Below are 13,143 nucleotides of genomic sequence, written 5' to 3' on the forward strand. Positions count from 1 at the left end.
TTAAACTCCTGCTTTCTTTTCCCAGCAAAAGCTACCAAAATAACTGAGCAGCAGGGACCACTTCCCACCCGCTCAGCTGTTTTTCGGGCTTTATTGTGCAGTCAACTGTTTTTCGGGGGTTTTCTGCAAAGGCGACAAATCACGAATAATCAGTTCGGTTTGCGAATGAACCTCTCGGTTTGATTTGGTTCTTGGTTCAGACACAAACTCACATGAAATGCAGTTTTCCAGTTTGTGCCCTTCCCTATAGTACCACCAATGATGCAACAATACTAGGTTACAAAATTAGAGACTACCGCATTGGGGTGGGGAATCAACAACAGTACAATTGACAATAAAGCTGTATTATAAGATTGGAGAACAATGTAGAGGGGGGGAAATCATATATTACATCCAATAAACAACGCAATAAAGTCAGACGACAAAATCAGAGAACAGTGCAATAAAGCAGTATTATTGCAACAATGAACAGTGCTATGAAAATTGCCCCCCAAAATTCACAGACATTAATTGCAACATTATTCCCTGTAAGAAGTGCCCTCCTGAACAATTCCGTTTTTGCACATGTTGTTGAACAAAAGGCACATGGGCGGCTTCCTACTCATCAGCAGACTGTTCCACAAAGCAAGAGGAGCCACACAGAATGCTTAGTCAGGGACCGCTGTTATTCACACAGTGGCTTTTACTAAAATGAGTCTCACAGAACAGCATGTCGGGATAGATGGTCATGTGGATACATGAGTCCTTGGCTTTGGAGGGAATAAATTGCAGAGGAAGAATAAATTGAAGAAGAATAAGGTTAATAAATTGAAGAGTAGTAAGGTTAATAAACTGAATAATAATAACAACCACTAAAAGTGAACATCATGATGGCCATGAGCGTAGGGGAGGGCCTGTGGTTCTTCTTTGCATGCAGAAGGTCCAAGGTTCAATCCCTGGCATCTCCAGTTAAAACGACTGGGTAGGAGGTGATTGGAAAGATCGCAGACTGCGACTCTAGAGCAGGGGTAGTCAAACTGTGGCCCTCCAGATGTCCTTGGACTACAATTCCCATAGGCCCTTGGGAATTGTAGTCCATGGACATCTAGAGTGCCACAGTTTGACTACCCCTGCTCTAGGGAGCTGCTGCCAGCCTGAGTAGACAATACTGACCTTGATGGACCAAGGATCTTATTCAGTGTCATTCAGTTTCATTCACACATGTAGAAGCAGCAGCAGCATTGGTATTTGTACCCCACTTTTCCCTACCAGAAGGAGTTTCAAAGCGAATAACAATCACCTTCTTTTCCTTTCCCCACAACAGGCACCCTGTGAAGTAGGTGGGGCTGAGAGCCCTGCTGTTAGCTTGGTCTGAACAGCACTATCAGGACTGTGACGACTCCATGTCACCCAGCTGACTGCATGTGTAGGAGCAGGGAATCCAACCCGGCTTGCCAGATTAGAAGCCGTCACCCTTAACCACGACACCAAGGTGGTAAATTGGGATTCCACAGATTCATGGCAGATAGGTCTCTCAGGGGTTACTGGCCATGGTCACTCAATGGAACCTCCTTATCCAAAGGCAGTAAACCTCTGAAACCCAGTGCTAGGAAGCAACAGCGGGGGAAGGCCTTGACTTCTGTGACTTGTTGGTTGACCATCAAGGACAAATGGTTGACTACTGTGTGAAAAACGATTCTAGACTAGATGGACCACTGGTCTGATCAACCAGGGCACTTCTTAAAGGTGGTGAGCTCCCCCTCACTGGCAGTCTTCAAGCAAAGGTTGGATACACACTTTTCTTGGATGCTTTAGGATGCTTTGGGCAGATCCTGCGTTGAGCAGGGGGTTGGACTAGATGGCCTGTATGGCCCCTTCCAACTCTATGATTCTGTGATTCTTATATTCCTATGCTAAACTGAACCCAGAAACTGATCAGTAACCAATGAGGTGACTGCAGAATAGATGTAATAATGAGTAACTGAGCTTCAGCATTCTGCACCCGCCAGAGTTTCTGAGCAGTCTTGCAGGAGGGCCCATGTCCATTGCATTACAATGATCTAGCCTAGAGGTAAAAGCAGCGTGGATCCATGTGGCCAGATTTCAAAAGCAATAAGGAGAACGAGCATTGGCATCTCCCGAGCTGGCTCAGCTGCCAGGGCCCGTGAATTTTGGTGGGGATCACAGCGGTTGACTCCCTCCTTGCCTCCAATACCCTCACTCACACCCTTCCACTGCCTGCCTGTGAGTGCTTGATCCCTTGTACTCCCAGCTGCATAAGACGGCCAGCGATGCTCAAGAAGAGCATTTAAGCGGTGAGCAAAGCATCAGCATTACCGGTGGCTGTGGCAATAGCATTCCCAGCACCATCCCGTCGCTTGCATTATTCTGGATTGATACTTATGGGCAAAATGCCCTTTGGCTTGTCCTTGATGCTCTTGGTTTTCTCCCCTTATCTTAGTTTGCCACACAGATATATTTCCTCTCCTTCAGCCTCATCTGAAACGTTTACACCCGTTCCTCTTTTCAGCCCTTATCTCCTTCCCATCTCTGCCTTTGTCACTTCATCCCCAGAGGCGCTCAAGCATTCATTCGTCTGGGCGCATGAACCTTTTGCTCTTGCGTCGCCACTTGCTATGACGAGAGAGACGTCCTTTGGAAACACGCGATATTTAGCCATTTCATCTGCGCTAGCAGATTCCTTGCCAACGAACAACAATGCAGGAAATAACATGCGATGTTTAGACATCAGCCTTGCACTTAATTAAAAAGACATTCCCTCCCCTCCCATCCAAGAGTTAGAAATCAAAATTTCACATGGCATTGTCAGGCCATGATGTTTAGAACAGGGGTAGTCAAACTGTGGCCCTTTAGATGTCCATGAACTACAATTCCCATGAGCCCCTGCAAGCATTTGCCAGCAAATGCTGGCAGGGGCTCATGGGAATTGTAGTTCATGGACATCTAAAGGGCCACAGTTTGACTACCCCTGGTTTAGAATACGGTTGAGTTAGATGGTTGAGTTAGATTGTTGAGTTAGATGGAGATAGAAGGGCCGAACTTTGTTCCGGAGGACAGAGTGGGTGTTTGAACCTGGATCTCCCAGATCTTAGCCCAACACTCTAATCTAGGTGTGGCCAAATTGTGGCTCTCCAGATGTCCATGGTCTACAATTCCTATGCTGTTAGAGGCTCATGGGGACTGGACTGAGATGGGTCAGTGTTGCTAATGGTACCCCTCCCCTTCCCTACTGATGGCCAGTATTTTTAGTGTGTTTGTGCCAGTTGATAATCTCATAGCTACTGCTGGCACATGCTCAGAACTCCTCAGATGGCAGCACAGATCAAACTTGTAATTTTCTCTGCTTTTCAACGGAGTGCCCGTGAAAACTGTACTTCCCACCAATCTAAACAGGAAGTCATTCTGAGCAAGATGAGCAACCATAATTTGCAGGAACGATAATCCCAAATCTGAGGCTGTCCTCCCCTTGAACAGCCCTCTTTATCTTTGGAAAGGTAAGACTTGAGAGTTGAGGAAAGGAAGAACTGGTGGGGAAAGGAGCAGGTCCCCATCCATGTCCACATTTCCCAAACATCCCATCATACAGAACAATGCCACATTAAAGGCAAGTTGGTTAATACCACTAACAACAACAGCAACAACAATCATGGTGATAATTATAACAAGCATCTCTCATGAGATAAATAGTTTCTTTGTTGGACAGAATAGGAAATCATGGCTCCATTTAGGATTTCAGAGTCTGAGTCAACAATTACAGTGCAATTCTGCCTGTGTTCCATATTTCAAAGTGGCAGTCTGTTCCCTCAGCTCTCCAAGTAGGATGGGTGTCTTTTTTGATACACTTAACTGCAAAAGGCAGCTTCTCCTGCTGCAGCCATGATAAAGCAGTCGGATCCTTGGGGCGGGCACAGCCGGATGAGTTTAGATATGTCTCGACAGCCCAATGACTGACTGGGGCCCTCATCTTGAGCACCGAACAGGACTCTGGCGGAGCCATCTGAGCATTGGTAGTCAGAAGGATGTCACTTCTGAAAACGAAGATGTGAATTAACCATCAGGGCTGCTAGCCATTGATAGGCATCCTCCATTTTTTAAAAAAATGGATCCTCTGTTAAAGCTGTCTAAGCAATAAGTCATCACTACTAGGGATACGCATGAACCGAGTGAATGCAGATCGGCTCGTGTTTTGTGTTGTGCCCCGTTCACAAAGGGACGGACCATCACAACATTTAGCCACCTCATGAACTGGTTTGCGAGGCAGTAGAATCCCCCCCTGCTGTGTGCTAGAGGCACCACACTCACAGTAGATCTCCAGCCGATATTCCTCTACCTGCCCTCCAAGTTTAGTGAGGATTGGATTTATGGGGCCCAGCTTATGGCCCCCCAAAGAAGGTACTAGCAGGAAAATTCTTTCTGGGGAACTGACAGGCAGACATTTCTCCAAAAAGCACTTTCCCTGGGCTTCTGGAGGGGGGGTACAAACATGGGGCTGTACAGTCAATCCTCTCCAAACTTGAATGGCAGGTAGAAGAGAGACAACCAAGGTTCCCCTGAAAGTTTGGTGTCTCTAGCTTGCATAGGTGCCATTCTATGCACTCCTGAAACTCCACCTGTCAAAATGGTTCAGGAGTGTATAGAACAGATCCTTGGCATGCTAGACACATGAAAGCTGCAGAGGACCTACCTCGGATGTTCTTATCCATGCTTCCAGACTTTGAGGTTTTGTAAACATTTTGATTGAGCGGAGACAGTCTGCCTGGGAACTTATCCGCTCACAAAATGTCACGACCCTCTATGACCCACTGGGAAGTTCATGGGATGTTTGTGTCAGTTGCCCCGAAGTTGACTTTGCAAAGCACAAACTGGCCAAAATTCATCACAGACTTCAGTTTGTGAGCTGGTTCATTCCCATCCTTAGTCAGTACACCATGTGGCAGTATGTTCCATAAATTATTTGTGTAATATGAGAAAGAGAGCATTACGGCAAACAGTCAATGTAGTGTATGGGGGAGAGCTGACTTCAAATCCTTCATCTGAAGAAGGAGTTGGTTTTTATACTCCACTTCTCAATACCCAAAGGAGTCTCAAAGTGGCTTGCAAGCGCTTTCCCTTCCTCTCCCCACAGTAGACACTCTGTGAGGTAGGTGGGGCTGAGAGAGCTCTGACCAAACTGCTATGTGAAAACAGCCCTAACAGGACTGTGACTGGCCCAAGGTCACCCAGATTGATACATGTGGAGGAGTGAGGAATTAAACCCATCTCTCTCCCAATTAGAGGCCACTGCTTTTAACCACTACACCAAGTTGGCTCTGCCATTTAACTGACTGGTTAGTCACAATTCTTTCAGTCGAATCTATCCCACAGGGTTGTGGGGGGAATAAAACGTAATGAAAAGAACCCTGTATGCTGTTCTGAGCTCCCTGAAGGAAGTCCAGGATAACAATGGAATGGATTGATCAAAGAAGAAAAGTTCACTTACTGGACACCATGCAGAGACCCAGCATGGTGTAGTGGTTAAGACTCTAATCTGGAGAACCGGTCTGATTTCCTACTTACTCCTCCTTGTGAAGCCTGCTGGGTGACCTCGAGCCAGTCCCAGTTCTCTCAGAACTCTCTCAGCCCCACCTACCTCACCAGGGGCCTGTTATGGGGAGGTGAAGGGAATGTAGGTAGAGAAAACGAGTTATAAAGTAGAGAAAATGAGGCACAAAAACCTTCTTCTTAACTTCTTGCCTCCCCCCACTATCTTTTCCCTATAAAAACAGCCCTACATTTTTTTTCACTTTTATCTGTATGGAAAAAATGTTCCAGCCTCGTGATCATTTTGCTTGCCCTAATATCATTCCATTTTGATATGGGTGCAAAACTGTAGTAGTGGAACATCATAGATTTATACCATGACTACTTTAGGGCCAGGGACCATTCGCCGGTTGGTGGTGGTGAAGCGGAGAGCTCTTTTGGGGGCATAGGCAGGGAGGCGGCCCCTCAGGTACACTGGGCCCTGACTGTGTATGGCCTTGAAGGTAATTACCAGAACCTTTAGCCTGATCCAGAATTCAACTGGCAACCTCTGCAGTTGGTAGAGAATGGGCCAGATGTGGGACCTCCACGGTGTTGCTGTGAGGATCCTGGCCACTGAGCTTTGGACAAGCTTAGTTTCTGGGTCAAGGCTAAGGATCCAGACCCCCCTCCCCCCAAGTATCTGGATGTATGTCACTTTCTCACGTTTCATCTTTGTAGGGGAAGTGCCCTAATTTATGGAGTACTCTATTCATTTGCATAAGGCCGGTAGTTTCTGTCGATGCTGTAACACATAACAAGAGAAGTGGCCCTGGCATGGATTACTCAGGCTAGCCTAATCTCATCTGATCTCCGAAGCTAAGCAGGATCGACCTTGACTAGCATTTGGATAGGAGACCTCCAAGGACATCCAGGGTTGTGAATCGGAGGCAGGCAAGGGCACACCCACCCTGAGCATCTCTTGTCTTGAGGCCGCCATATCTCAGCTGCGACAGGATGCCGTTTTCCTCCCACCACGCTAAGAATCCATATCCGTCTAGTCGTCTCAGTCAATGCAACACAACTTAGCAAGTTGCCATGACAAGTTGGTGCTCGCTGAAGAGCTGCCCAGTCAAAGAAACGGGAACGTAACTCTTCTACCTTGAATCAGCTAATTAGGCGTTTCAGAGATTATCGCAGTCTTTGTAGGCTACCTGCAAGTTGTGTGGGAAAAATGCCACAATTACATTTTCAACACCCCGATGCACTTAAATAAGTTGATCCACGTTCATTACCTTTGGAGGGTTTCCATTTTTTTTTTAAAGATGCTATTAGAAGTTCTCTCTTTTTTTACAGTTCCGTAGTCAGGAAATATTCCCCCCTCCCCCCTGTTTTGTTTTAGATGAATGGCTCCATAGAAACTCAGAATGCAAGTCAGTTTTTAAAAATACCTGATCATATTTTGTGTGTGTATGTGTGCATGTGTGTGTGTACGTTTTTTGGGTGCTAAGTTAGGGACACAATCCATATGGAATATGTTCCATGGTTAGTGAGTCACAGAACTGGAAGTAGCAAGGTCACCATCTTGGGGAGACCCAAGTTTTCTCCCACAGAAATCACCAATCAGCCCACCAGTCTGTAAAGAGTTAATTTCTTCACATTGTGATTTGGGTGTGTCGTATCCTGCATTGTAGGCACCATACAGGGGATTGTTGCCAAAGCAATATCATCATCATCATCATCATCATCATCATCATTATTATTATTATTATTCTTTGATTTCTTGCCTGCCATTCCCAGTGGCTCATGATGGGTTACACCAGTCTGAATAAAACCCCATTAAAACCCCAGACATAAAAACATCACAGTCAGATGAACATAATATAAAAGAGAAGAACAGCAGAAAGAATACAAAAACCTATCCCTTCTCCCAATACTAACTCATAAGGGAGATGAAACCATAGCCGCCATTAAAAATCATACATATCTAATCTGATCTCCAGTAGTCAATCGGAAGCTTTGTTGGCCAAAGACCCTACCTGCCCTCACCTGCTTCCTAAAAACTCTTGGCAGCCCCCCCCCATGGGCACCACATTAGGTGTCCTTGATCCAAAAGCCATCTTGGTGTAGTGATTAGAAGCATTGGCCTCCAATCTGGAGAGCTGGATTTGATTCCCTGCTCTGCCACATGCAGCCAGTCGGGTGACCTTGGGCCAGTCATGGACTTGTTTTGACCAAGCAGTTTCTCTCAGGGCTCTTTCAGCCTCACCTACCTCAAGGGGTGTCTATTGTGGAGAGAGGCGGGGTAGATGATTGTAAGCTGCTAACAAAAGAGGAGGAATGAAGACGAAGACGAAGACGAAGATGACTTGGTTCTTTATTATAATAAAAACATTCACAATTGTAATCTCCTCCAGAACCCACCCTCCCCCAAGAACCTGGTCTGCCAGCCCATCAGTCAAATCCAAAATCAGATCCCAAGTTCCTAGGGGTGGTGTTATAAGTGAGCAACCTAAGAGGAGGGGCAAGACCTTCTGTCAGCCTGACCTCAACTAAAGGCCAGATGGAAGAGCTCTGTCTTACAGGCCCTGCGGAACCGAGTTTCTTCCAGCAGGGCCCTCAACTCTTCCAACATCTTCCACCAGATGGAAGCCAGGCAAATTTCTCGTGGCCTTGGGATGTTGCTTTGTAAAACACCAAGTCCTTGATGAACTTTTGTCTGTCAGCCAGCTCCTGCTAATCTCTTCATGTTCATTCGCTACATCCTCCGCAATGGGGAAGGCATCTCATCCCTCCTCAGTCACGCAGCCCTATGACAGTCTATAGCGTTGTGATCACAGAGTCGAAATAGGACAAAAACAGGCATACATTTGAACTGTGATATCTCCATCGATGCAATCAGGGTGGGTGAAGGGGCAGGGGGGGGAGAACAAAGTGTTGCTTTGTCCTGAGTTGGGAACATTTGTCAGAAATGGAAATGTCTACGCAGGAAAAGAGTGTCCCAGGTGACAGATAAGATACTGTTTTTTACAGAGAAATGAAAAGCTTTCTAGATTGTTCATGTGTGCCACTGTCGGTGACCCACTCAAGGGCTGCCATATCTTCTCCCGGGCAGGGGCAAAGAGGGGTGGAACGCTGCTTGTTTCATACACATCAGGTTCATATCTACACTTTACAAAATGAATTTTGAGTGGTGATCAGTTTGATTTTGGATGGTTAGCATCACCTGGGAACAATATATTAAAAAGTTCACTTTGAGTTGCTTGGAATGATATTGCCAATGTTTTGTGGATGTGCTTTCCCCCACTGCTGATCACATCTGCCCCCAGTCTCCTGTAAGCAGAGCTGAGTCTCAGTTTGGTGGAATTAGAGGGTCTGAGAAATGAGGTGAACAAAATTTGAGGTCTTTTGCATGCGTGCACACTTCCCCAGCCCCTGAGACTTGTTACTGAGAGAAGAAAGAGACATTCTGCATTGCAAGAGAACTCCATGCTAGATAGGAAGGACCTCACTGAGGTCCTTCCTAGACTTCACCTCCAAATCTCCAGGAGTTCCCCACCCTGTAACCCTTACCCCCATTCTCTGCCAAGGAGGATCTGGCAACCCTCATATTTAGCCCTGAACATTTTGATTGCCTGAGTCCTAAGGGCGAGTGTGTGGGTTGTCACTGAATGTCCATATTCCAAATTGGATAGCACATGACTTATATGTTTTCACTCTGCTGCTGGGGAACTCCATTTCACTTTGATAAGCTGTGATCAAGTGCTAGCACAATGGACACTTCTGGCTATGTAGGTGGAAACCCCCCCCCCCCCCCCAGCATATCCACTCCGAATGGAGCTGGTTTTAAATGATGGATGTTCAGCCCACAGTGAGCCAGAGACATGCATAATCCCATCAAGCCAGTCAATGGTGAGCATGAGCCAACAAAAGCCATTTGCAATGCTGAATAACAGCTAATTACAAACTGTGAAAAATTATCGGTGCATTCTTATGGAGTGTTCAGCTCAAGAGAAATGGGATACTGGACAATGGGTAAGCATAGCTCTTTCCCAGGTAATAAGGCTTAGAAGGATCTATGCTTGGAATCCCAAAGAATGTCCAGTCCAAGCAGACCAACCTTCCTAATGCCGCGACCCTTTAATACAGTTCCTCATGTTGTGGTGACTCCCAAACATATCATTATGCAAGTGTTCTTTCACAGAAATTAAACCAAAACTGACCAATGGTGTGAAGATCAGGATTGTATATAATTCTGCCCCCCCCTCCCCGGGGTTTCTAAAATCAGTTCTGCCTCTTGTCCCACCATGCCAATCTCGCTCTTTTCCGCTGCTCCAGACAGGTGAACACTCTGTCTCGATCTACCCCACAGGGTGAATGGTGCTCTCCCAGCCATGCTGTGTGAATGGTGCTCTCCCAGCCATGCTGCTTGCCTTGCTGTGACCCCTGTGAAAGGGTCGTTCGACCTCCAAAGGGGTCCCGACCCCCAGGTTGAGAACCACTGAAGTAGACAAAAAAAGAGCTAGGTTAACTGCCTGACTTAGTATAAGGCATCTTCTTGTATTTATATGCTCAGTGAGGATCTATGTACAAATGAAAATACTTCTTTACACAGAGAGTGATGGAAATGTGGAATTTGTTACCAGACGATGTAGAGATGGCTAAAGACATAGATAATCTTAAAAGGGGGTTAGATGGATCCTTGGACAGTTAGGTCTTATCAGTCATTTCTAGCCACAGTGACTAGAAATGACTAGAATTGGTCTTTAATTTCAATGTTCAGAGGCAGGCCTATTACGCACTGGTGTTTTCCCTTGCTTACACCTTAGGCAGCCGATTCCACAGCTGAACTGCTCTGACTGTGAATTCCCTCCCCCCTATATTTAGCCAGTATTGTTCCACATGCAGTTTAAACCCATTACCATACGTCCTCTCCTCTGCTGCCAACAGGAACCTTTCCCTGCCCTCCTCTAAGTGACAACCTTTCAAATCCTTAATGAGAGCAATCATGTCCCCTGTCCACCTCCTCTTCTCCAGGCTAACCATTAAAGACTTCATGCTCCTTACACAGAAGCAGGCAAAGGCAAACCACTTCTACTCATCTCTTGACTAGGCATGTGAAATTCGTTTCGGATAGTCTGAAAAGTTCCCAAATCAATGCTGATTCACCACACATTTTGGACTGATCTGGTCTGAATCGATCTTCCCCTGAAGTTAAACTGCCCGAATCAACTTTGGCCGAATCACCGAACCGCAACTCGGGAGCAATTCAGCCATGTGGCGATCAGCCAGGTTAAAGTTCGGGCCCGACATTTTCCTTTCCCATCTATTTTGTGATCTGGACGGGATTTAAATGAAGGCACCAAATTTGCAGTATGGCCGAATCTGAAATGGCCTGATTGTTTTTCTTTTTGGGGGTGGGCATGCCTACTCTTGACCTGACCTGGATAGCACAGGCTAGCCTGATCTCATCAGATCTTCGGAACTAAGCAGGGTTTGCCTTGGTCATTATTTGGATGGAGACCCCCAAGAAATACCAATGCACAGCCAGGCGATGTCAGACCACCTCTGAGCATCTCTTACCTTGCAAACCCAACAGGGTCACTTTGTCTGCTGGACTTTGATGGTAATAATAATCATAATGAAAATCCTGAGTTTCTTGCTCCTTTTATTTCCCTCCCCAGGGAGCGAGCTCTGAACACATCGCAGCCTGGGATGCTCCAGCTTACTGTGGGAAACCTAAAACCCGAGGAAACCTACACATTCCGAGTGGCAGCTTACAACGAGTGGGGACCCGGGGAAAGCTCACAGCCTGTCAAAGTGGCAACGCAGCCCGAATGTAAGTATATTAGTTTTGAAGTGTCCTTTTAAAAAAATCAACAACAAGAAAAACAGTGTTCCAAACTGATGCTCTTGCTTCACACTTGCATGCCTGTTGAACTTTATAAAGCGATATATCATCCGGAGACAGGTGTCCTACGTCTTTCCTTAATGTTTTTTTCTCTCTGCAAGTGCTCACCCACATTCCGGGACCAGGGTACCACGTTTTACGTCAGGCTCCTGACTCTGTCAGCTAGAAGAGAATCCATCTATTGATCTCATCTGCATCCGTGAGCATTCACGGGCATGGAAGAACTTGGAGGGGGGTTTTTCCTCCGTTATTGAAATCATAGAATCATAGAATCATAGAGTTGGAAGGGGCCATATAGGCCATCTAGTCCAACCCCCTGCTCAACGCAGGATCAGCCCTAAGCATTCTAAAGCATCCAAGAAAAGTGTGTATCCAACCTTTGCTTGAAGACTGCCAGTGAGGGGGAGCTCACCACCTCCTTAGGCAGCCTATTCCACTGCTGAACTACTCTGACTGTGAAAACTTTTTTCCTGATATCTAGCCTATATCATTGTACTTGAAGTTTAAACCCATTTTCCTGCAGAGGAAAGGCCTGCGTGTCCTTTCCTCTGCAGCCAACGGAAACAGCATCCTGCCCTCCTCCAAGTGACAACCTTTCAAATACTTAAAGAGGGCTATCATGTCCCCTCTCAACCCCTCTCAACCTCCTTTTCTCCAGGCTGAACATTCCCAAGTCCCTCAAACTATCTTCATAGGCAGGGGTAGCCAAACTGCGGCCCTCCAGATGTCCATGCCAGCATTCGCTGGCAGGGGCTCATGGGAATTGTAGTCCATGGACATCTGGAGGGCCGCAGTTTGACTACCCCTGTTCATAGGGCTTGGTCCCTTGGTAATAATGTTTTATTGAAATCGGGCAATACGAGAACAGAAGGAAAGGCTGGGCTTGTAAACCCCCTGTGGGCCGATGGCGTGGAGAAGTTCTGAAATGTGCAGAGTTTATAGGTCATCTTTCATTATGCCTGAAAACAGATCTAAACAGTTAAATGTGACAATATTTGGTGGCAACTGGTATGATTATTATCCAGTGTCGGGGTGCGGGGTGATTTACAGAATAGCGTAACAAAAGACAGGTCCTCGTGTGCCTATTGATTTCTGCCTTCATTTTAATAGTTTATCGTTACTAGCCTGAAGCTTTCTCTCGTAGACATATGGCTGCGTCCACCCCCACCCGCCAAATGGATATTGTGTTATCATTCCTCTGTAGCCGTCATTCACAACTCCATTTCCCCATATGGATGACCCAGATGCAAACAATCGGTGTCTTGCTAGAACAACACAATGTGGCGGATGCAATGGAGAAGTCAATCCATGCATGCATGCATTTTTTCCAGGCAGATTGGATCACCACTGGAAGTTTCTGTGTGTCAAGAGGGGATTTAAATCCAAATATATTTAACGTATTATTACATGTAAAATAATGTGAGATGTCAGGATTGAACTTGAGACCTTCTGCATGCCAAGAAGATGGTCCAATACACCCCCTCCCCCATTCTATGTGCAAAGATCTGTCCTTGGTTTTCCACCAGTCTCCTTGCACCTCACTCGCAGTCTTCAAGCAAAGGTTGGATACACACTTTTCTTGGATGCTTTAGGATGCTTAGGGCTGATCCTGTGTTGAGCAGGGGGTTGGACTAGATGGCCTGTATGGCCCCTCCCAACTCTGTGACTCTATGATTCTAAGATCTCTGCAGGGATGGACCCCAGAGCAAATTATTTATCTGTGGGAGAACAGG

At 46.3% G+C, this 13,143-nt stretch overlaps 1 protein-coding gene across 4 annotated transcripts in view; it reads left to right on the forward strand.

Moving 5' to 3' along the window:
- DCC (DCC netrin 1 receptor) overlaps positions 1 to 13,143 on the forward strand; it is a 939,742-nt gene that overhangs the window by 655,932 nt on the left and 270,667 nt on the right. For all 4 annotated transcript variants that reach the window (XM_077346794.1, XM_077346795.1, XM_077346796.1 and 1 more), the window contains exon 9: positions 11,184 to 11,338. In XM_077346794.1, coding sequence (XP_077202909.1) covers positions 11,184 to 11,338 — 155 coding nt within the window. The remainder of the gene's footprint in view (positions 1 to 11,183; positions 11,339 to 13,143) is intronic.

This window comes from Paroedura picta, chromosome 7, assembly GCF_049243985.1.
Source record: "Paroedura picta isolate Pp20150507F chromosome 7, Ppicta_v3.0, whole genome shotgun sequence".
NCBI classification, from domain to species: Eukaryota; Metazoa; Chordata; class Lepidosauria; order Squamata; family Gekkonidae; genus Paroedura; species Paroedura picta.